This window comes from Diaporthe amygdali (assembly GCF_026229845.1).
Source record: "Diaporthe amygdali strain CAA958 chromosome Unknown NODE_19_length_847323_cov_64_739301, whole genome shotgun sequence".
Lineage (NCBI taxonomy): Eukaryota > Fungi > Ascomycota > Sordariomycetes > Diaporthales > Diaporthaceae > Diaporthe > Diaporthe amygdali.
Genome location: NW_026517039.1, coordinates 31,686 through 55,429, shown reverse-complemented (window position 1 = coordinate 55,429; position 23,744 = coordinate 31,686). Strand labels below are relative to the sequence as shown.

Below are 23,744 nucleotides of genomic sequence, written 5' to 3'. Positions count from 1 at the left end.
GACTGAATCGCTTTCAATTCACAATGAAGTCCTCATGGCTCGGACATCGGAACTCTTCAAAAATCTCGGGGTGCGGCGGCTCCGGGGTGCGGGTGCAGCATCGCCCGGGGTACCAGTTGAGCGGTCGCCACTACGGGCTGAGCGGTCGTCAGGGGTTAACCAATTTAGGACTAGCATTTTGTGCACGGACTCTGACAACCGCTCAACCCGTAAAAGTGCATACTGAGTTTAAACTCGAGCTGGCAATTGAATTTTAAAAAGGGCCGGATGGGGCGAAAGGACGAGCGCGAAGCGAGAGGCTGGTAGGCCGGGCCTGAGCACCACTTGAGGCCCAACCCGGTACTCTTTGTGTTCCTCTAAATAGTAAAATGCGAGTGTGAATCTGGTGTGAACTTAGTATGAACTCTGTGTAAACTCTGTGTATACTTGGCGAGATTTTAGCGCTAGCTTAATTTAGCTAGGGTTATGGTTCTCTTGGCAGGGTTAGGGGTAGTGCACGGGCCCTGACGACCGCTCAGCCCGTAGTGGCGACTGATCAAGTGTATGCCCGCATCGCCCAGCCTCGCACGGTACAGACTGCCGGACTGATTGGGCGGGGGGCGCGGGGTGCGAGATCTCTTCCGTCTGTAGGTGCGGAACGGGACGTCTTTGAACAGCGAGTAGCCTGGGCCAAAAGTCTCCATGATGGCATACTGTGACCGTCCGAGTCAATAGGAAGCGTGGATCCCACCCCACTCACGCTGGCTGCATGCTGTCGAAGCGGTGGAGTAGCTGTGTAGTGCCAATAAATGATTTTGCTATGCTTGTTGCTTGTGCATTGGTGGCATGCCTAAATGTTACAAAGTACCGTCCTGGTCGTCCTCAACCAGCAATTACAAACCTAAGTCACCCTCGTCCTCATCAGATTGTCAATACTACATCATGTCCCTTAGAGGCCGAGGAGTCCACCTCCCCCTTTTCCGCCACCTCCAAGCCCTAGGAGTCCGCCACCACCTCCTCCTTCCTTGCCTCCCTTGCCTTGCGGTTGCCCGCCCAATCCGCCCAGGACACCTCCTAGAAGACCTCGAAAGTGCGTTAGCTTTATGATGGCTGAAATGTGTGGGCCTCATGACACTTACCGCCGACTCCGTCAGTGACTCCGCCGCTGTGAAAGATCGTTAGCTGGTATTCCAATGCGGATAGTTCACGTCACGACGTAGGACCACGTTCAGATACGCGGAGTCCGCCGAGACAAAGATCAGTTGAGGTTGAAAGCTTACACGACATCGCCGACGCCGCCAAGTCTGTGAAAATGTCAGAATCAAGAACTTTCGATAAGGGCTAAGCTCCAACTTACAGGTCTCCTTGGCCAACCTTGCCGACGCCCTTTCCTAGGCCACCTGTGATTCCGCCGACAGCGTCGCCCTGTTTTGCAAGTCAGTATGTATGCATATCAAATGACTGTTGTCGAGGTGTAGTGTCAACGTACGAGACCACGACCGGCTCCGCCAACGATTCCGCCCTATTTCACACGAGTTAGTTTCACGTATTGGACAAATCGAGTTGATGATACGATATCCCAATTTTTTAAGAGGTGGGGAGGGGACGTAGCCCTATGGTCGCCTTGCTGCTCCCCAGTGGAGGAGCAATGTTTCATTGAAAAGGCGCATATGATGCTTGAGATTCATGATAGTGCCGGGGCTGGGGAGCGAAGAAGGTGGAAACTTACGACTGGTCCTGGAAGGCTGTCTCCGAGGCCACCGACAGCTGCAAATCACTCATGGTTAGTGTTGTTTCTCGCTTTGTGTCGACAGTATCCACGAGGCAGACTTCTGCAGACTCTTCCTCGGGCCTGACGTCTGGGCAAGCTGCTGGAGTGCACCCTCAGAGAGCGGCTGGCCTCGAGACAGCACTACTTTGGGTTTCGGGGTGGGTGGTGGTTGTTGCTTACTGCCTCCGACGGTATCTCCCTGTCAAAGTGGTCAGTGATCAGGTGTTTCACACAGGCGAGAATTAGGAATACTCACCAATCCTTTTCCTACGCCTCCGACGGTGTTCCCAAGGCCCTTGGTCGCACCGCCCAGAGTGCCACCAATATCGCCGCGGCCAAGAGCACCAGTGGTGTCGCCCAGGGTCTGTCCAAGTCCACCTGTGGCAGCTCCAACAGTCTGGCCAACCCCACGGGTTGCGCCGTTGACGGCCTTTCCAGCAACTGGCAGGCCCTTGCCGACGTCGCCGATAGTGAAGATTCCTTGCTGCGCAAGGTTCCCGGCACCGTCCAGAGCGCCCTTTCCGGTCTTGCCAACGGCGCCGAGTGCACCGCCTTGGCCCTGTTCTTGTCCCTGGCCCTGGCCCTGGCCCTGCTGTCGCTGCAGGGCTTCTTGCTGCTGCTTGAGGGCCTCTTCCTTCTTGCGCTGGGCCAGGATCTGATGTGTGGGGATCTTGGCATCGTCCAAGTACACCTTCTCCTTCTTGGGCGCCTGTGGCGCCTGCGGCACAGGTTTCTTGACAGCGGCCTGTGGCTGCTGGGGCAGTTCCTCCGCCGCGGGCTGCGGTGCCTTGACGGCGGGGGGTGCGGCCTTCGGCACCTTTCGGACCAGCGGCTTCTTGTCTGTGAGGCCGGGAATCTCCTCACCGCGCGACAGGGCTGCAGCCATGTCGTACTTGGGGGTGTGCCTGATCTTCTTCTTCTTCTTTTTCTTCTCGGTCGTAGCTTCTGACCCATCTAGAGTTGCAGACTCTGCGACTGCCTTCTTGGCCTCGGCGGCCGTCTTGCTCACGGATGGCTTGGCAGCCGAGGTGGACTTCTTGACTGGTGCAGGCGCATGGTCCTTGATGTCTGATGTGTCGGGCAGATTTGGCTTGGACTTGGATGCGGCGGCCTTGATTTCCTGCCTTGATGGTACCTTTGCCTCCACTTCGGGCACATCTGGCTTGGGCAAGGATGCAACGGCCTTGATGGCCTGCCTTGATGATATCTTTGCCTCCGCGGCCTGGTCTCGTGCCTTCTTCGCCGCAACATCATACGCCGGCTGTTTGGTTGAGACCTTTTTGATAGCTTCGTCCGTTGCCTTTTTGGCTGCCATGACCTTCTTAACCGCATCGTCTGTTGGCTTCTTAGCTGCCTTGTCTGCGGTTGAAGCTAGGGACGGTCCGTATTAGCGTATGAACTGCTGAGATGGACCGTGATGAGGCCGTAAAAAGTCAGACTAGCTTACGATGGAGAGCGGCTGCTTTCTTCAGAAGGGCGATCTCCTTCTTCAGAGCCTCATTCTGCTTCTGCAGCGCTGCTTCCTTCTTGAGGCGAGCGACCTCTCGCTGTAATTCCTCGTTCTGTTTCTGTATATCCGCCATGTTGATTCAAACTGACAGCGAAGAACTGAAGTTGTCCTGGAAAGAAACATCCAAAGGTTGGTACCGAAATTGGACACAAGCCATTGCTGTGGCTGAGGCGATGGACATATGTAATTCGAAAGCTGACCGGTGACGTATGGGCGCCACGGCGATTGAGGAGGGTGGGCATGAGGTGTGATGAGATGACAGCTGGGGTCTGCTGCCGGTGACGTCGAGCACAGGCGGTTTGATGATGCTGATTCGCTTAGACGACACCCTCCTTCATGCACGATGCACATCGCGCCTCGAACTCACTCGCCACACTTGAGCCAAACTGCACCAAGCAGCCCAGGCTTACGCAGGCCCTCGGCCACTCACGTCGCCTGGACGAGACGCTCATATGAAAGCATGCCCCCTGTCACCGCTATCATACCCTCCCACCAGCCACACGATAGCTGTGGGGATCTTCATTCATCTCGATCACCGGCCGAGACATTGCGGCACAAGACACAGGCACACCTGCACTTGACCGGCACCACGGCTGCGCAAAATCAAGAATTGTGGCGCTTCGACATCACCGTCTCCTCTTTTCTCATCGAGGTTTAGCCTACTTCGGCTTCGGGCGTGGAAACTATGTCACTCACAGCAGGGGTGTACCAGGTCTGGACCTTTCTTTCGGCCCCGATGTCCTCGCATCTCCTTTTGCTCCGCTATTTTGTTTGCTTTGGAAGACTGCTTCTAGGCTCTCAGGGTCTCAAATGGTCGCATTACCTTGGGGGGGAAGTGCAGAGATCGCTGTAGGTGCAATACATGAGCGCTGCATCAACTTGCCCGGTCACCTATATGAAACCCAGCCACTGCAGGATATTTTGCGCATCCTTTTGGAATGATTGTGTACTTTCACGACGACACAGACGACCGTGCTCGAAGATTACGGTGAGGAACGGGGAGTCGGGCGCCCGATGACACGTCGAAATCCGCACATGAGAATGAAAACAATAATGCATGGAACTAGGGATCACTAACACGGTATGTTCTCGTTTTATCTCCACACTAATTGTCCTTGTTCTATTCAATTTCCATATAGTATGTCTTTTACTGCATTTGCATCATCCTCTGTTGTTCCAAGCCCTCAGATTGTCTCTGTAATCACCATCCTGCCACATCTCATACCACTCACGCATCAGCACCTCTTTAGCACCATCCTCCTCCAAGCGCCACGCATCCCACATGATATAACCCCACAAGCGCAGCGGCCTCGGAATAAAGGTGCCAAACAAGTTACTGTACGCCTCGCCCCAGATCAAAACCCAAGCTAGAGGCGGTGAATCTAGGTCATCTCCTATAAAGGGCATCGGTCGACCCTCATCCTGCGCAGCGTCGCGCTCCGAGTAGGAAGTCTCCCATCTCTCATGCATGTCGGTATTTCCGGTTACGTCGCCAAGCCAGTACTCTGACGCGTGCTTGAACATGTTGGCTTGCATGGTGTTCACAAGCTCCTCGTGCTCGTGTATACGCGATATCGATGCAAAGAGCGGAAGTCCTTGGCTTACGAGGAAATTGCGACAGTTGACCCTGGTACCTACCAACGATGTAAGCGTTGTCACCATTTATCCACATATGTCGATTTCTTTGACGTACCGCCTCGTTCGAAGTCGAACGCGTGTTCCGGCTCGCCCGGGAACGAATGGCCGTTAAACCTGTGGCTACTAGGCTTGAGGTCGTCCGAGACCTCAGAGAGCCTTGCCTCATATTTCTCCTCGAAATAGGCATTGATGCATAGGATTTCTTCAGTTTCCCAGGGCTCATAGCTCGAGAGGAATCGAAGGCAGCCGAGATGTCTCGGTCGATTGGCTGATATGTTATGGTCCTTGAGCCTGTTGCCAAACACATCACACAGTATTTGAAAACGGTACATGCCTCTTTGAATCCGCATTTGCTCCGTAATGCTGAGAGGTTTTGACTTGACCGAAGTTCCGAGATTTGTCAAAGCCCAAGATGAGTATTGCTCGACTAGGGGCTCGACTATTGCTGCATGGAAGGTCGCCATTTGCACAGCCTTTTCCAGTGATACGGAATATCTCCAGGACTTGTCGTGCAATTTCTTTGCCCCATTTCGGTATGATTCCAGGAAAGGCCAAATCATACTTGGTTCATGACGCATCTTCATTGCGTCTCGGCGCTGCCTCTGAAAGTCATCCTGCATGGCGGCATGCGCAGTGCAGGCATCGATAAACGAGTCTCCAAGAACAATAATCAAACAATTTAATATGAACTTCTTGGGCTCTCTTCGGAACAAAGAGTAGAAAACCGGAGACGTGCAGATGATAGCGCCTAGAGACCCCAGGCTGGGAAGCCAAAGCATAATTTCCCTCTGGATCTCACCAGGCAGCGTTTCAATGCAAATGGGCGGTGGACCCCGATCCACCGAGCCAGATTTTCGTCTTTGCAAGTAGTTGGTTTCCATGGTTAATTTCAAGAATCAAAGATCAGATGGAGTTATTGCAGACACAAGAGTTTGTTTGGGCTTGAGCTACTTGTTATGGGGAGAAACCCCTCCTTGTCAGAGAATCGGCTTTCTCCATAGCTGTTATCGCCTGATAGGTCCCTCTCTGGTTAAGGGCGCAGCACACTGCATTGAAGCCCGAGATGGTGCACTGCGGGGAACGTACGCAAAATTGCTTGGCTGGGCTCAACGTGGCAGCGCCGCACACTCAGAAGACTAAAGCTAATGTAAGATTGACTCACAAGGGCAAACAATAATTCGCTATTGAGGTGTACAATCTGTGACTGAATGAATTCTAATTTGTTCCACACTGAGTTCGGTTGGACCAGGTAGGCATTTCCCTCATGTGCACTCAAACAGAACGATTATTGAGCAGCTGTTGCCGGACAGATGGTATAGATCTCACCAAAATGAACGAACAATGACAGCATCATGACTCCCCTCAAGGAGTCTCTTGTCTGAGTCCGACGTATTCCGCATGCTGACTGAGACCCTGATTCTGGAATGGTGTTCATTCTATCTTGTGGGTCTTCAAGTGACAATGCTCACGCTAAATGACCGTATCAATTCAATAAAGCGACTACTCATCTGATGTGAGGTACAATTGTGCGACGGCTAAATCTCTGCCCTGGTGCTGGCTTTTACTTCTTAATTGGGCTTGCATTGGAAACTTTGTGGTTATAAAAATTCCTTTAAAACACCCTCGCCACTACAAACGACCTTATGTCAGTGTTGATGGCAGTACCAGTCTTTTCCCTCTAGTAGACAAAGAGCTCGCCTTCATTATGCTCGCATTTCTCACGCGTTCCCGTTTTACGCCCCTCTTTGCACTCCCAAGTCGCAAACAAGGGTAGTCTCTTTGTCGAGCTGCTCTCCACAACGGGCGTGGTAACAAGGTACTATGTCCCAGACCAAGTCTTGACGCTGTGATTCATTGGGCACACTTTACCAGTATAAAATCACTGAGGAGCGGCATTGTTATGCGACAAAGCTCCCTAGCGATGCACGTTTCGGATCACTGCTGGCAGCAAGTATTAAAACATCAAGGATACGAAACGCATTCACAAGAGTGTCCGTGGTGATCCAAGCAAATCGTTGCGAACGTTCAGAGTACACCGGCAAACTATTTCAGCAAATATTTGCATCAAAGACCCGCAAAAATTACCAACTGGACATCGAAAACTTGACTGGATTGTTCTCATGATGGCAAAAGACAACGGGCACTGTCATTGCTTTCGGAACACGGTTTGGTTAGCCGTGACCGTTTGGATCCTATATGCACTCTTCAACTCAGAGCTCGCAGCACGACTTCAGGAGTTTTATTTCTCGGTTTTGGTGTCTACTATCAGGCTGTGTATCTTTGTTGCCGAATACCTGAAAGAACTTGGACAAGATGTCTATAGGAATTGGCAAGAGCACTCATGCCAGACAGCTCCATGCACTGCCCATCCGCCTCCCAACGTTGTATGTGCTCAACAGGCCACGAAGTTTGGAGCCGATCTATTTGTAAAGATAGCAGCTTTTCTCGTCGACCATGCTATCAGATACCAAGGCTCGGGCATTTTGGCATCAATTTACGTGTGGATGAAAATTGCAATCCCTAATTGAGACATTCCCCTTCCCATTACGGTGCATATCTCTTCATTTATGCCCATTTGGGCGATCTACTAGTCGTGGTCCTTCAGTCAAACATACGATTAGTCAGGCATGTGGGTGTCGGAAGTTTTCTGCGGTCTTGAAGATGAAGTAAAATCACAGAAGCGACATTGTACAGAAAGCTTTCAACTTCGTTCTTTTTTCTGTGGACAAAGAATTTACATATTGACTGTCTCCGTGTTTCCCATATCGTGAATAGGCCAGATTACATTTTATGACCCATAGCATATGCAGCTGTTGTTTCATCGGAATTTCGAATTGCTCGAAGATCAAACACAATCTGAACAAATAATATAGCGATACAGAATGATACACTCGAGACATACAACTTTGTCGAAATGTGTGGCAAGACTAACGAACCACGGCCAACTGCAACGACCTTCCTGACACTCGCAATGTTGAAAAGTCGTCAATAGTGGTGAAGCGGAAAGAAGTTGAAGTTGCGCATGTAGAAGAACATTTCCGCCACATATGTTACCACCCCGCCTTGCTGCACCACCTGTCCTTTGGGCCTATGGATGTTCGGCTCCACTTCAAGCTCGACCTCCCTGGACTTGTCTGCCACAACCCTGGGCCAAGTCTGCACTCGAATTGCCTCGGGGCGAATGGTCGTCTCTTGTCGTAGCTCTATAGCAGCAAATGCAACCTTCTTTTGTTTCTTGCCTTCTACTTGGCCCAGCTCAGGCTGGAGGCTGGGCGCTTGCTGAGGCAAACCCATTTTGGCGTACAGATTTGTCGGGACAGGACTTGGCTTATGGTGGAGCTGATCAATTCGAAAACCAGGTAGAACCAGTTACAGGTGTGATATTGAGTATGGCAAGAAGTCGAAATGCGCAGGCGCTCAGGACAGCAGAGGAACAGTATGGCGACGATGAGAGCAAAGCAAGCGTTTGCACTCAGGATTTGGTTGTGGGGCAATTGGCATCTTAATTCATGACCAAAAGAATTTTAAGAACAAAGGGATGATTTTTCCAATAGAATTACAGAATTTGGTCTACCAAAGGCAGGCATTGGGTTCTCGTCCTCTTTTCTCGGGAACGCTGACATGTCAGCCTCGCCTGCTGACAGTCAGCCCATCCGCCACCATTCATCATCAAGGCTGCCGCATTTTTGCCTCCTTGGGCATCATAAATCGGATTCGCAATCGCAAAGTTGATCCCGAAAAAAAAGGCAGGCTTCTGCTGCAGCATGGAAGTGCCGCGAGCTCAGCGCAGGTTTCAGATTGACGATCTTTACCAGGACAATTAAGGATGCTTCGAACCTCAGAGGCAAGTACAGAGGCGAGGTCGAGATCGGGACATCGGGAACCTTATATCCAAGTTGGATGCGTCAGGTCAGTCACCTCATGTGCAAGCTGCTGACCCGCGCCTGAGAGATGCCAAGCCAATAACCCATAAAACTATCCCCATTTCTACAACAGCATGCACCACAAGGAATTATCCGTCCAAAACGTGCCCCTCAAAACCATTCGCCAGGAAGAGATTCTTCGGGCCGACGCCATCTGGCAGAAAAGTAGAAGCTATTGCCGCCATTTAGTTGTGACCTACACGCTAGCATTTCTCTTACTTTTCCATTTCCTCCTTGGCTCAAGCCTTTTCTCACAACTCCTGAGCGCTTGTCAAGATGGGTGGCGTGCCCTCCGTCCCAACTGACCCCAACAGGACCCTACAGGTCATTGGGGCAGGCTACTCCCGGACCGGAACCTCGTCGATGGCGATCGCGCTCGAGAAGCTTCTTGATGGACCGGTCTGCCATGGTGGCTCACAGATGCTGGGCAGAGAGGACAGTACGTAATAAGCAGTGTCAATTGCAACACCATACAGCTGGTGACCCTGGTCTGACGGTGCGAACAGGCTATGTCCAGAAGTGGATCGAGGTCTACAGACAGCGTGATGCGGGCAACCGCCCTGCTTTGATGAAAGCGCTTCGGGAGGCGACACGAGGATTCGTCGGCGTTACCGATGTACCTGCTGTTGACTTCATTGGAGAGTTGATCGAGCTCTACCCGGAGGTCAAAGTAAGTCGGGACTACTCTAACTTGACGCATTTTACTTTCCATCTTCACGCCATCGCCACCAAGGAGTGACGATTCAAACTTGAAACAAATGCTTACAAATATTTGAAAAATAGGTCATGGGGGTTAGGCGAGACCCCGACGCATGGTGGAAGAGCATGGGCAACTTGAACAAGGTATCATCGCCATGGTGGCTCCAGTACTTCCTAGCACCTATGCCCACGTGGCGATGGTTTCCCGCCTTTATTGAGGGAATCAGAGGAAGAGGCAAGCTGGGAGCCAAAGTCTCCGGAAACGTTGTCCCCGGCCCCCGTAGGTCCTTCTCTCTATGTTTTGAGACAGCAGCTTCGCTGACCAGATTTTGAAAGATCTTATCGCACTTCACAACAAGACAGTGGAAAAGAAGACGCCTCCTGGACAGATGTACTGGATGGAGATCACCGATGGATGGGCTCCATTGTGTAAGATGCTGGACAAGCCTTTACCTAAAGAGCCTTTTCCCAGGGTCAATGATGCTGCGGCACTTAATGAGTTGATCAGAGGAATGATGCTGGCCACTGCGGGAGTATGGCTTGGGATCACCCTTGTACTTTTCACCGTCATTTACTGTGTGGCTAGATCGGGAGTCTTGTTGCCGTCAAGTGGCGGCTCATTTGTGGCATTGTCCACCGTTTAGCGGGACTTTTCTGTTATGCATTTATCCCTTGGGGAGTTAGACTCAGGTAGACTGCCTAGTACTATGTGCTAGGCCACCAAAACTAGAATGATCGAATTGCTCACTGCATCAGCGGGTGTTGACGCACCAGAACTCTCAGCAATCATAATCATCATGTCGAACGATGACATTCCAGCCACCTGGCTCGAAAATCTGACCGCCAGTCATAAGAGACTTCGATCGGTCGTACCAGAAACATTGGCGAGTAATATCCTCAGCAGCATCTGCAATTTTCCCCCACGAGTCCAGCGTTTTCTCTTGGTCGTTGTCGTTGCACCAGTAAATAGCCGAGTACTACTCGCAGCTGATTCTGCCACAGGATCCCGGGCCAGGTTTGTTCCCAGGCTGGCCTGTGAGATTACGAAGGTAACTGATTCCGTCGAGAGTGACCATGTATGCGGCTGGCTTCCACCGCCTAGTACAGACATCGCACCAACTGCAGAGCCTCGGTTCTTCTGACTTTGCTTTCAAAGAAGCAAACCCATCAAGAGGTGCCACAGAGGCTTTAGAAGCCCAATACTGGTCGAGAAGAGCAGGGTAGTTGGAATTGATGTCGATGAGCTGCTTCAGGATCTCCTGGACACTGCCATTGAGGTACACGGTGGACGTTGCATTGCCAGGGATAGATTCGACCACCCACGAGACATCAGTCATGGTGTAGTTTTCGAGAGGAGAAGGAATTCGAGAGGCAGGCACCTATTGAAACCTTGAAGTTAGGTTTGAAAAGTCCAATTTAACCGGTCATCAGTACGTGATGCTACATGTAGGTACGACGAGGACTTACGTAAGAAGCCGTCACCAGCATGAGACCAGTGCAGACTGCCACGATGGCGATGATAAAAGACTTCATTGTGACGAATTAGGAAGCGTGGGTGGGATGCTGAAGCTAGACGAGGAACTGTTGGGTTGGTTCAATCAGCTGGTGGGTATTGGGAAGGATTGAACTTTTCCAAATCTCAGTTGTGGTACGAAGAGAGAAGTCAGTCCAAATGGTCGCGGGGCGAAGTCAAGATTTTATGGTCTGAAAATGGTGGTTAAGTCAGTCACAAAGTGGATGATAGCTAATCACAAATCAACAGTCCCGGTCACTCATCTCTCCTAGGATTCAATCTAGATGTGTTTGAATCGTGGCAGTACTACCCTTACTGGCCCTGACCGGTCTCTACGGAGACTCAAAGCTTGATCCGGCCCATGAGCAAACTGCGCCTTTCCATCCTTTAACCGCGAGGTGATTTTTCATACTGGGCCAAGTCATCGTCCGCTCAAACGTCTTGCTTCACGGGGAACGTTCTAGGCTAGGCAGATTTTATTGAACTCAGTCGCTTGGGATTTGCCCCTACGAAGTATGTAGGTCATCGGGATGCACCGACTTGCGACGACCACAAGATAAGGACTGATAACTCCAAGTCTCAGACTTAAACCAGCGGCTTCCTACACACCCTCAAAGGTCAATGAAAAAGGAAAGATACATCCTGGTAATACTGTTTTGGTGTCTATCTTGCAAGATTTTACTTGGACCCAAAGTGGCCCGCCCATTTGCTCGTGTATACACCTCATTCTGAGACTGCTCCAGCTTGTGCAACTCCGAGATTGTCAAGCAAATGCAATCTTAATGAACAAAAGCGTTCTGAATAAAGCGACGTCAAAAGGTCACGTTAAGCGGGAATCAAAACGCTGTCAGATACATCATGAATTACCACCTGCTCTTCATCATTCTGGCTCTGGCTCTCCTGCGGCTTTCTCCTTCCCTAAATTCACTGCACTTCCCACACTCGCTGCAGAATCCAACATCGAATCGGCAACTGCAAACATTACACTTTTTGAGGGGACGTTTGACTTCGGTCTGAACCACAGCAGCGAGAAGTCCTTAAACACTGATTGGGTCCTCCCGGCCAGCAAATTATTCTGTAATGACTCATCGGCTTCAACAATCGATCACAAATACGTGTCGCACCTGGTCAACAACCCCTACGCGCGCAGGTCAAGATATTTCCTCCTACTTTCGCAGAGCGGATACATATTCAAGCGTGTCAACTTGGTCGGCACTCCAGTCCGAGGCACTCAGATATATCAGTCTCGTCCTCCACTCCTCGAATTGTTACAGAACGTCTTGCTCGAAGTCTTGAACAATCCTATTGAAGTCGGGAAGAATGCTCTTCTGACATCTAACAGACATCTGCAACTTTGATAAGTACGATGTTCCCATCAGTATTGCTGAATACAACATAGTCGACGGGATTTTGAATGATAATTGCGGAGATTTGGGCGGTTGGCTAATCTTTCCAGAATGGCACCTGTGGTATGTGTGCCCTTCACTTTGATATGCCAGAGCTTTACATCAGAATGCTTGTACAATTTCCTGTGGTTGTGACACTATAGGTAGCGACAACAACACTGGATGTTTTGCTTGCTCTTCCATGCGTCTAACTCAAATTTCTACTCCACAAATTCGAAAGTTGTTCTAGCGGAGGCTCAGGATTGGCCGAGACGCGACAAATGATGATGGGAGTTTTCGATGGGCTTGCGGCCTCCAACCATTGCCGGAGAGACAAGAAATCGAGGCACCACCGTCGGACGGCCAGAAAGGCACAGGTCAAGACGCTCAAAGGCGTAGGATGTTGGACGTTTGAAAATGCAGGGGATCGCAAACATCAATGAAACGGGACATTAACAGAGCTGTACTAGGATTTATCAGCCAGTTGAAAGGATGGTAACATCACATCCAAGTGTCGAAAAGAGAGATGATGAGCTTTTGCGTTGATTTCGACTTATCTGAAAGCCGTCGTCGGACTTTTTAAGACAGCTATTCTTATGGAAATACAAGTCTGCATCAAAAAGGTCAATTGAAGAACAGGTAAAGAGTTTTACCGACTCACCATACGCTAAGACTCGTCGTTCCATCATCAATTGAAGTACCTTTCTAGCACCGAAATGTAAGAAAGCCTGTTCGAAATACCGTCTTCCTAAAAAGAACAGGCCAGGCTCGCTAGGGTGGAATGTTTGGTGCGCCTCTGTTTGTCCGTGTATCTTGATTTTCAGGAGCTAGACCGCCGTTGGGGGTCGTACCACTTCAGTCGGGTGGATAAACATGCCGGTGGAAGACTCACCTCACGTCATGCTGCGCTCTGGCCATGCACAAGCAATCAATATTTCATGTAGAATCAGGAAGTACGTGGCAACGTATGGACGAGCCGCTGTCGCCTGCCAATGCGAAAACGAAAACGAAAATTAAACAGATTTGTGCAGCATGCATCTACCATAGGATTGTATTGTTGGCAGCCGTTGTATCCGGTGATGATTCATGGGCGGTCTTTAAATGAAAATTCATGTGTGGGCACCAGTTATGAGTTGTACGCCCAGCATTCCTTTCAATGTGGCTTACTCACCGTACAGTATGCCATCGCACTCCCGTCCTTGCGCGTGCAGCGTGGCTGAGGTGACAGCAAATAGCCGCCTTGGCTGCATTCAACCTCCAGCGAATTCATACATCTACGTCAGATCCTACTACTTCCAGTGTTGTGGGTAGGGTTCCTATTCAGTCTGTGGCGCATATGCTTTACCTTGTCAATGTCGATCACTGACTCCCAAGACTCCTAATTCTATGACCCCTGTAACCGGTTCTGCGTAGTATCTCTTGAGCCGGAGGATATTTGACAACCGAGGTAAGCGCAGCAGGCACCGACGTGAAGCTGAATCCGACATGCAGGCATTCTACCAACACGAACGGACCTTGCATTAGTCTCAAATTCGTACCGCCCTGTCAGAATGGGGAGATCTTGGTCCGCCCCGCGGCTTCTTGGGCGTCCCGCCCCGCTTGTGGAGCCATCCGCTGTCAGAAGAAATGACAAGCAAAGGATATGGGGTCCCAGGATACAAAGACATTGATATGTGATCAGATTTGGTTGTTTGGTGAGTTTTGTAACCGGGGTGTGTGAGCCGCAACAACATGATCCCGGATGCGAAATACGTGTATTCAGCTGGCCTATTCAAGACGTAAGCCACATTGAATGAGACGCAAATCAAAGACGTGTGCCCATTGGTGTAGTCGACAAGACATTTATGCATCAGTTATCGCACTCAAGTTCATCTGTACAATAACCATCCAAACGTCAGGTTGAACAAGAATGGGGTGGAATCTCTTGGCTACACGTTCTAGCCCTCCCGAATTCCTCTTCCCTGTTTGGACATAAGATTCGTGTGAATTCGTGTCTGTCCAGGATAGAACTACTCAATTTTGCCTAGTATACCAAGACGATGAAGAGCGCTAATGGGAACCGTAATATAGATCAGCTGGAGGATTCCGGATCCGCGTGGTCTTCGTGGGCCCACAGAAGACTTCTTCAAGACCGTCTGGCAGTGCCGAAGTCCGCCGCACCCGAAAAAGACTGACCAGTGCTACACTGGGTACTTTGGGTAATGCGGATCAAAATTGGGTCCCAACCTTGAAACTTTGAGGACTGGGCAGTCCACTTACCGTCTGGGCCCTTCCATTCCGGTACCCGGATAACGTGTCGCCCCATTGCAAACGGCAATCTGCATCAGTAGCGCCCAATAGTACTTTTTCTCAGCTGAACCGAAAGTCTGAGCATTCGAAATAGGTGCCACTGCAGACCCAAAAAGGGAAAAGAGGATCAAAGCTACTTCACAAACATCCCAATGAGCGATCTCGTCGAATGAAGCTGATGCCACTTGACTACCCGCAGAAAACCCCATGTCGGATCTGAAGAACAACCCACGAGTCCGTAGATACCCACTTGTGTACTGGCAAAATATAGTATAAATAGGAAAATCTTGCTGCCATCAGTTGTCCCGTTCTCTTACGATCAGGAACTTTGGTTGGCCCTTATCGTTGACTTTTAGCCGAAAGCTTGCTCGGACTGCACAAAATGAGACCCAATACTGTATTTCCAGTTTTGATAGCAGCACTGCTTGGTAGGGCCAAGACCCTCGATGTAGATCCGGCACTTCAAACCTGCTCCGACATCAAAGGAAACGTTTCCAGCTCCAGCGCTGTGATCACGAGCCCGTGTAAGTAGTGACGTGACACGTTTCCAGATGAATTATTGGCTCCCAGAGACCAGCCTGATGACGTTTCAACTTACTTTCAATTAGTGGACGCAAGATATTCTACCAACACTGATCACTGGTTCGCGTCGTCGAGTCAAAAACCAGCGTGTGTCTTCGAGCCTGGGACTCCCGAAGATGTATCCATTGCAGTATGTATCGACATTCTCTGAGCCAAATTATCAATTCGTTACGTGTAAATTAAGCCTCATGATACCACCTTTGTACTCAACTTTTGCATCAGATTAGCATTATTGGACAGTCGCATACCCCATTCGCCCTCGAGAGTGGAGGGCATGCCTCCAATCCTGGCCATTCGAGCACGACCGGTGTACACATCTCTTTCTCCCGCATGAAGCAGGTTGCCCTCTCCGAGGATAAGTCAACTGTCGAACTTGGAATGGGACTGGTTTGTACCTTCGCTTCATAAGCTTCCTGATAACACTGCTGATCATGTCGTCACCCCGAACTAGATTTGGGCCGAAGCATACAAGGAGCTGTCCAGTGAGGGCGTCAATGTCGTTGGTGGGAGAGTTTCCGGACCAGGTGTTGGTGGCCTGACACTGGGAGGAGGTTATTCCTGGTATGTGCTAGACCTTTGAATCAGGCGACATGAGTAGCGACTTACGCAAAAAACCAGGAAGACGAACCAATTTGGCTTGACATGTGATACTGTCAGGCAGTACAATGTTGTGTTACCAGTAGGTCAATAACATCTCCAGCATCTCCACGGTGACTAATGCAAAACTTCACACAGAACGGCACTATTACTACAGCCTCCGCCAGCATAAACACGGATCTCTTCTTTGCCCTAAAAGGTGGCCTGAATCGTTTTGCGGTGGTCACCTCTATCATCTACGAAACACACCCTCAACCTTCCCAAATCTTTGTAAGTATCGCCCATCAGTCCAAAGTTTTTCTTTCAGGCCGTGCGCGGGCTAATTCGGTCAACAGGGTGGACAACGGGTTTACACCGCCGACAAGGCGGATGCGCTTCTCAATGCCACCGAAGTGTTTGCACGTACAGTCACGGACCCTAAAGCTCAGATCATCCTGACCCTAGAGGGACTGCCTGCCCTTGGGCTTACACCAGTGGTCTTGATCTTCTACGATGGACCTGATCCGGGCAACAGCTTCTCGATGTTTGACGGCATCATACCCGTCACCGACGGCGCATATAAGCAGTCGTTCACGAGCTTCGTAGCTGCGCAGGCGACCGAGCTCATTAAGAACAACCGGGGAACCTCGCATACAGTCTCGGTTTCGACCATCACAGAGACGCTGCTAGCTGCCATTAAAACTCAGGTCCAGGTATGATGACCACCCTGCCGAATATGTGGATCGCTAACCCTGGCATAGAGCCTCACAGCCCAGATGGCTTTACACAGCGGCTCGCTGATAAGCGGCGGCGTCGATCCGTTCCTGCAGTACGGTCAATATGCCACGGATAGTGCTTACCCTCACGCAGACTCGCCCCTCCTGGTATGCAGCAGCCCCTATTCCTGGCTAAATACATTCATCAACGCCGCATACAACTGATATTAATTCTGCTGCTCTACAGGTCAGCTTGTATTGCGCCTGGGGCTTGACCGTTGACGATGAGTTCTGGATTGCTTCGGTCAAAGCGGCCATTGCGAACATCAAACAGGTCGCTGTCCAGGAGGGCATTTTCCAAGATAGCTTTACTGCGTATCCTAACTACGCGATTGGTGACACAACTGCCGACGAGCTCTATGGGACGGCCAATGCAGCAAGGCTGAGATCTATTAAGACTTCCGTTGACCCAGATGGGGTGATGGAGTTGGCCGGGGGCTTTTCTCTAGCTTGATGAAGCCGGAGATGACCCTGGATAATTGCTGAGGCGTACTATGGAGCAGTGAGAGCGTTGGCTCGCAGTGTGGAACACCATTTAAAAACTCGAAAAAGTCTTATATGAGAACTGAGCAATCCCCGAAAGTGGTTCATATTCGCTCGGTTTGTAATACAAGATACAGGGATATATATATATACGCTATTCTTATGCGTGAAACAGATCCCCTTCCCTTACATCCTAAGGACAACCGTAATAAAGGCATATATACCGCCTGTCCCTTTTGTTCCGGCAACATGTTTAGACTGTCTATTTCCTTATCCTGCTATACTGAGAATTGAGTGTCGCGAGGCGTCGATGAAATATAACCCGTGTGACCCAGTTGTCGAAGTCATGCTTCCATCCCCATTATTGGCGGTTTGTCCCTCCCTGTGAGGTGACCATCATTGTTCTACAATACACCCAGAGGTATGTAGAGGGTACGCAATACGGGCGGTCGGTCACCGGAGAAAACACCCTGCGTTTACTCTGCTAGTTCTTCCATTGAATTGACCGTCGAGTGGCCAGGAGGCGGTCGCGTTGATGTTTCCAAATCATTTTGCGCTCTCATTGCAAGAGCCTGGCGGTCTCCGCCACGTGGATAAGTACCGATCCGCAGACACCTGCCGTTGTGCTATTTTCACTGTATTTGCATAAAGTGCCGTTCTATTGGGGAGTTAGGTCTATCCGTTGTCCATAGTGCTGCCACTACATCGCCTCTTCATGGACTGCTGCCGCCGCTGCCAAAGAAAATGTCCATCCATCCGGCGAATCGACCATGTTTGCTACCACAGAAATCCATGAGATCAACATTAGGCTATACTTTGTCACGGCTAGATCGACCAGGTAGGGGTTAAGCAGGCCGAGATGAGGAATACGTCACGTGGCCCTCTAATCTTCTTTACCGTATTTGCTCCCTCAATTCTGAGTTTGGCTTGAAATTGATGCCCGTGTTAACCATAAGTCGCATTGGTAAGGATCAAGGCTCCCACCCCCGCCTCCGGCCTTCTCAACCGGTCTTCGCACCGTATTCGCATCTTGCAACCCGCTTCTACGATGATGAAAGTTCCTCGAGTGTTTGTACGCTGTCCCAAAGAGACACTGGCGTGCTCGATTCAGGGTCCATGACGAAGCATCTCTGACAATCACCTATACATTCAGGACATCTCTAGCCTCTGGTTCCTTCCAGACGCTCAATTTTCATATTTTTTACCTGCAGGAAATTGGACTTTTTTCCCTAAATGACAAATATCGCGGGCGGTGTATACTTCTCGCATAGTATCAAGGGGCTGAATACCACTGGTCTCTGAGGTCACTACAGGCGTTGAAGTTGCTTCATGGAGGTTCGGTAAAGACTCTGAAGCCTGCCATTTAATAATACTGAGATAGATACCATCCCTGTCGCTTCATTCAAATTCTAGAAAAGACATCACTTCTAGAACCTTGAAACCGCAAATTGGTGATCGGGTGCTAACAATGTATCGTACCGCCCTACAAGCGGTCGAGATCGAGCATCGTCTCAGAAAGTCTCACTGGCTATCTACACATCAAGACTAAGCTCGTCTGAGCTGTGGAGTCTTAGTAGCTGAACGATTTTCGTCCGTTTGAGCCTTTCAGCCTGTTCGAGAGGCGTCTCGCCGTTAACCTTGACAGTCACGTCAGCTTTACCTTTTACCAGCAGCAGCTTGACAACCGCATCCTGCCCTTCGGCCACAGCCCAAGACAGAGGTGTCCAGCCCGAATTGTCTTTCGAGTTGACATCAATCCCTCTCACTCCGAGTAGGTGATCAACGGCTTCCTTTTGTCCACGCTCTGCAGCCCACGAGAGTGCGGTCGAGCCCGTCCCCAGCCGTTCCTCAACTTTGACCTTGCCTGTGTCTACAAGTGCTTTCACCATGTCATGGTCGTTTTTATATACAGCGCGAAATAGTGGAGTGTAGCCATCTTTGCCCCAAAAATTGAGTTCGGTTTCGCCAGTCTCGGCCGCCTTGCCCAGCAGCGTCACGGCTTTCGCCTTCCTCCCCGCCAGAGCTCTTGCTAGTGGTGTGCGGCCACCGCCGTCCTCCAAATTGATATCGACCTTACTTGAAGCCATTAATAGCTTCACGATGTTGTCCTGGCCATAGCCCGCAGCTCTCGACAGTATTGTGTGACCATCACTACCGTTTGAGTGAAGATCGATTTGATCCATCTCGAGAAGCAGCCTGAAAGTATCCTCGTCATTATTTGCAGTCCAGGAGAGTAGTTGTTGGACGGAGTTGTCTGTATCAAGAAGTAACTTGATGGAACTTGCGAACTCCACCTGTCTGTCCTTCACAGACCGAAGAAGAAGAGCTGAAACTTTCTCCCTGTTCCATCCCGCGCGGGATCCTGCTGCAGCTTTGAAAATCCCCTCTGTCATGAGGACATTTCCTCCATATCGCTCCACGAGTAGGTCCAAGACTGCATAACCATCACCTGGATTGGTAACAGCAGCCTTGACAACCTCCTCTGTAACGATGATCTGATGTCCGGAGCCAAGTAATGATTCCATGACCGCCTTTCCACACTGTACGTTGGCAGCAGCGGCTTTGAGGATGCCCTCCGTAATTTTGATCTTGTTCCTAGATCTCTCAAGAAGTAGATCAAGAATCGCACTTCCGTTCTTGCTATTAGCAGCGGCGGCTTTCAAGATCTCTTCAGTAACATCGATCTCATCGACGTAATTCTGGAGTAGTAGTTCCATGATTGAAGCTCCCTGCTCTATATTCGCGGCAGCAGCTTTGAGAATCTCTTCAGTAACCCTAATATGATTTTTGTATCGCTGAAGAAGTAGTTCGATTAGTGGCTTTCCACATCTTCTGCTGCCGGCAGCGGCTTTGAAGACCTCTTCAGTGACACGGATCTGGTCACCGTAGCGGCTGAGAATAATTTCAATGATTGCGCTGCCATCCCTTATGTTCTCAACGACGGCCTGGAGGGTCTCCTCACTCACAGTAATTCGATCTCCCCTCATGACAAGAAACAAGTCCAGGATATCGGCGCCGTTGAATATATCTTGAGCCGCAATATAGAGGAGGTCCTCACTTATAGTGATCTGATCTCCGCGCAGAGCGAGAAGATAGTCCAGGACGTCAATGATATTATTCCCTTGTCTTGCTTCAGCCTCAATTAGACCCTGCGGAACGGTCTTTTCCCAAGTAAGAGCCACATCCCAGACATGACCCGTGACCCAAGACGGCCGGTATGCCTGATCGCGCCGCTCCTCCGATTGTGCTCCACGCTCGCTGTCTTCTCTGGTGACCTCATATTTGTGTGAAGAGGAGATCTCGGTCTGTCGGGGAGTCAACCTTGGGATGCCGACCTGCTCATCCGGTGCACCGCTTGCTGTGAGTTCAAGTTTCGGGTCTTTTGAGACACCCTGGGGCATCTGCGAGGATTGCATCCAATGCCACAGCAGTGTCTCTTGGCTCAAGCGATGAGAAAGCTTTCCGTTGATCAAGTCCTCCAGCTGAAGAAGTTCTGATGATCTTGCGCTCTTGGGTTTCGTCGTTGAGAAATGGTCAGAATCGAGTGGTATCGACGTCACACCTGGGAGAACAGCCCATTCAGGTGAGATTCCCTTCTAAAGGACGATGTTAGTACTTTGAAAGTCAAAGCTGAGGAGCTAAGCAGAGTAAATGATTAGGGCACCTAGGTATGTTTACTTACAAGGCTGTTCTTGGGATGAGATGACGCAAAGAAGCATGCCATTCTGGGGCCCGGAACAAGTGCGCGGAACTCTTTTTGCATTTCTGCGATCCTATTCAGATGTGTCTGGACATCTGACCAATCTTGCAGCTGAGGTGTGCGTGCACATGGTATTTTCAGCTCCTTTGCTGTGATCAGCAACCATTGTGCAAGTCCAGCGCGGAAATGCGGTGTTTCGAATAGGATAAGGCCCTCAATTCGAATGAAGTGGCGTCTATGCTTCTGAAGGCTTAGTAGGTAGGCCTGGTTTTAGGGAATACTCAGCACCAGTAACCAGTATCACTAGTTTGTCAACACGATGTTGAAACCAAGGAGTATATTACCTGCTCGCATATCAGACCGCCATAACCGCGGGCGACGATGAAAGGCGCAAAGAAGTGCCCCTGTTTCTTCTGCCAATTTTGCAAAGCTCTAACCAGTCTCAGAGCATGTATTTTTAATACATCGTATGCAATGATCCGATCCATGGAGTCGGCATAGCTTGAATCGTACTCGAACGTGAATGTGCGGAAGCTATCTGCCAATTGTTCAGGCCAGAAACAATCGTCTTCTGTTTTCCACGCCTGGCCGGAGGACTGGGCTATATCACGAATGAAGATGACGCTTCAGAATGTCTAGTCAGCACTGAAATACAGTAGAGAGGAACGTAGACTGGCAGGACTGCGTCCTTTTCTTTTTTTTTGGGGGGGGGGGGGGCGGGTTGAGGGACAGCGATGGTTGAACTCACTCTTGAGTCGGGCCATTCTCATTACTTGGCTTTCGAGATTGAGCAAGGCGCGCGGACCCCCAAGGGCGCATCGTACTCCGCGCGAATCTCCGAGGGCTGTCATCCCTATCGCGAGCTCGCTGAAAGGGCTTGATTCCGTTAAAGAACTTCCTCAACATTTTCCATTCTGCTGATCTTTTGAGGGTGGGTATATCCATTGTGGCTTCGGAAAGCGGTGATGAAAGACGCGAACAAAAGAAGCACAATTACGTGACGTAGAGGAAAGTTGAGAGAGAGGGCCACCCGACGCATTGCTTCTAAGGGCTGCCTACAGGCTGGTTGTCTGAGTAAGGAGGGATGGGGTGGGGGTTTGATGTCAGCTTGGTTGCTCGAAATGGTCGAATCACTGCATGACTTAACCGGATCTGATGATGGCTGGTAACACATACCTTGAGGGGCTTGCAGATGGGCTGACCTCGGGAACCTGACCCAATACAGCTTCACCAAGTGGTTCTGGCTGCATGCAGTGTGATTGATTAACCTACACGAAGCGCTGAAGAAACTTGGTAGCCACATATCATAACAGGTTGATTCGAAGGTGCATATGCGTGGAATCTTCGAGTCGACTGATGCCTTCGGCCAGCCTTTGACGACGCCAGACGTTGAACCTGCCGTTGAGTTTCTGACCTGTTCCCTTCCAGAATGTCCAGAGCACTGACATGACCAGAGTAAAGAGTCACGTTCTTGTCAATAAAAATGAAGAGAATTATTATCTGCTGCGATGGCACATCCAATACCGCATATCGGAGTGTGGAAAACAGTCCCCGTACGAATGTTTTCCGCATATCTTGTTATATAAAGCACACAGCCGACGATGGTACAAGTCAAATTGTCCTGTACCAGCCCGGAGTTGGGACCGCGCCTGGAAGTAGGCGGAAGTTGAACCAAGCATTGGGGAAAGGTCTGCGGTTCCCTTATTCTTGTTCTGGCTGAGAGTATCATTTATAGATCCAAAGTCGATTCAGGATCATCCCTGAGTAGCACCCCTCTGTTAACGTAGCTCCCAGGAATCGACCATAATATCATGGCAGCGTACCACTTCCTCTGTGTCAACTATGCGACCGGCGATGAAATTATCCTCATTGGCTTTTCCCGTGGCGCTTTCACAGTCCGCTATCTTATCAAGTTGGTTCAGGAGCTCGGCCTCCTAGCTGGTTTGGAGCTCGGAGATCTGCATGAAATATTTGGTCGCTGGTGGAAGACCGCAAGTGTTAGGGGAAATGTGAGCCTAAATCAGGAAGGCGATCATCCCAGGAATCGTCCTCAAATCCCTATCAAGGCGTGCGGTCTCTGGGATACTGTCAATTCTGTCTGGAGTACCGACCTGCAGACAGAGATTATGGGGGTTGAACACGTCTTTCATGCTTTATCTCTACATGAGCATCGTTATGATTTCCAGGTAGTCATGGCAAGTGTTCCCGATGGAGAGCAGCATCTTGAACAGTGTTGGTTCAGCGGATACCATGGGGATGTTGGCGGTGGCAGGGAAGATGACGCGCTGGCGCATCTGGCGCTAGCGTGGATGATGGGGAAGCTCGACAGGTTGATAGATTTCAACAAGCTTGCATTTTATCAGAAAGAGATGGTCAACTCGAGATGGAGAGCAGTTTTGAATCGTGATGGTGAGTTTGTCTCTTGATCAACTTCCTACTGACGCTATTCACGCTGACTGGGTGTACAATGGAGAAGGCAGGCGCCTCACGTCGATTGCACCGGATTCAAGGACTCTAGGATGGCGGGTATGGGAGACCATGGCATTGCCTTTTCGAAAGATTATGAATGTTTATAGACGACCTGGAATCACCGTTCCAGACATTCATGAGTACATCCACCGGAGCGTCTGGAAACTTACGTCACAACACTCTGAGTTCTTAAAGCCATGTTGGGCCCTGAAAGGAGTCACACCGGAGGACCCCACCAACGGGGTCAGGCACTGGACACCTCGAGAGTCTCTCCGACGCATGCAAGAGTCAGCACGTTGTGACGCTGAATGTTTGATGGTACAACTTTGGGTGGACACAGTACTGAAAGCTGCGCAGGACCATGCGGAAGCGGGGCAAGACGAAGACAGAAAGAACCTTCTCATCAGCTTTCAGAATGGCCCAGGCGTGGATGATGACCATGGAATTGTAG

The 23,744-nt window shown here is 50.3% G+C and overlaps 9 protein-coding genes across 9 annotated transcripts; 4 read left to right on the top strand and 5 right to left on the bottom strand.

The window, feature by feature from the left end:
* Positions 1–928: 928 nt before the first annotated feature.
* On the bottom strand, positions 929–3,333 carry J7T55_010363 (uncharacterized protein; the record flags this gene model as incomplete). Its single annotated transcript, XM_053144898.1, has 9 exons — positions 929–1,053; positions 1,119–1,144; positions 1,260–1,283; positions 1,337–1,404; positions 1,469–1,501; positions 1,709–1,746; positions 1,931–1,949; positions 2,007–3,121; positions 3,198–3,333. 9 exons carry the CDS (start codon positions 3,331–3,333, stop codon positions 929–931), a joined length of 1,584 nt encoding a protein of 527 aa, XP_052992211.1.
* A 270-nt stretch (positions 3,334–3,603) lies between these two features.
* Positions 3,604–3,918, top strand: J7T55_010362 (uncharacterized protein; the record flags this gene model as incomplete). Its single annotated transcript, XM_053144897.1, has 1 exon — positions 3,604–3,918. The coding sequence occupies one exon, from the start codon at positions 3,604–3,606 to the stop codon at positions 3,916–3,918; it is 315 nt and encodes a 104-aa protein (XP_052992210.1).
* A 503-nt stretch (positions 3,919–4,421) lies between these two features.
* On the bottom strand, positions 4,422–5,779 carry J7T55_010361 (uncharacterized protein; the record flags this gene model as incomplete). The annotated part of the gene is made up of 2 exons (XM_053144896.1): positions 4,422–4,894; positions 4,954–5,779. The coding sequence occupies 2 exons, from the start codon at positions 5,777–5,779 to the stop codon at positions 4,422–4,424; spliced, it is 1,299 nt and encodes a 432-aa protein (XP_052992209.1).
* A 2,104-nt stretch (positions 5,780–7,883) lies between these two features.
* J7T55_010360 (uncharacterized protein) lies at positions 7,884–8,192 on the bottom strand (the record flags this gene model as incomplete). The annotated part of the gene is made up of 1 exon (XM_053144895.1): positions 7,884–8,192. One exon carries the CDS (start codon positions 8,190–8,192, stop codon positions 7,884–7,886), a length of 309 nt encoding a protein of 102 aa, XP_052992208.1.
* Positions 8,193–9,097: 905 nt separating this feature from the next.
* J7T55_010359 (uncharacterized protein) lies at positions 9,098–10,164 on the top strand (the record flags this gene model as incomplete). The annotated part of the gene is made up of 4 exons (XM_053144894.1): positions 9,098–9,260; positions 9,328–9,491; positions 9,605–9,800; positions 9,857–10,164. The coding sequence occupies 4 exons, from the start codon at positions 9,098–9,100 to the stop codon at positions 10,162–10,164; spliced, it is 831 nt and encodes a 276-aa protein (XP_052992207.1).
* Positions 10,165–10,497: 333 nt separating this feature from the next.
* Positions 10,498–11,053, bottom strand: J7T55_010358 (uncharacterized protein; the record flags this gene model as incomplete). The annotated part of the gene is made up of 2 exons (XM_053144893.1): positions 10,498–10,899; positions 10,988–11,053. 2 exons carry the CDS (start codon positions 11,051–11,053, stop codon positions 10,498–10,500), a joined length of 468 nt encoding a protein of 155 aa, XP_052992206.1.
* A 3,096-nt stretch (positions 11,054–14,149) lies between these two features.
* J7T55_010357 (uncharacterized protein) lies at positions 14,150–17,095 on the top strand (the record flags this gene model as incomplete). Its single annotated transcript, XM_053144892.1, has 11 exons — positions 14,150–14,196; positions 14,489–14,616; positions 15,124–15,231; positions 15,316–15,419; positions 15,512–15,676; positions 15,741–15,850; positions 15,947–15,968; positions 16,025–16,156; positions 16,222–16,578; positions 16,627–16,749; positions 16,829–17,095. The coding sequence occupies 11 exons, from the start codon at positions 14,150–14,152 to the stop codon at positions 17,093–17,095; spliced, it is 1,563 nt and encodes a 520-aa protein (XP_052992205.1).
* A 1,561-nt stretch (positions 17,096–18,656) lies between these two features.
* On the bottom strand, positions 18,657–21,769 carry J7T55_010356 (uncharacterized protein; the record flags this gene model as incomplete). Its single annotated transcript, XM_053144891.1, has 4 exons — positions 18,657–20,720; positions 20,807–21,088; positions 21,169–21,448; positions 21,573–21,769. The coding sequence occupies 4 exons, from the start codon at positions 21,767–21,769 to the stop codon at positions 18,657–18,659; spliced, it is 2,823 nt and encodes a 940-aa protein (XP_052992204.1).
* Positions 21,770–22,635: 866 nt separating this feature from the next.
* On the top strand, positions 22,636–23,744 carry J7T55_010355 (uncharacterized protein; the record flags this gene model as incomplete). Its single annotated transcript, XM_053144889.1, has 3 exons — positions 22,636–23,233; positions 23,298–23,580; positions 23,651–23,744. 3 exons carry the CDS (start codon positions 22,636–22,638, stop codon positions 23,742–23,744), a joined length of 975 nt encoding a protein of 324 aa, XP_052992203.1.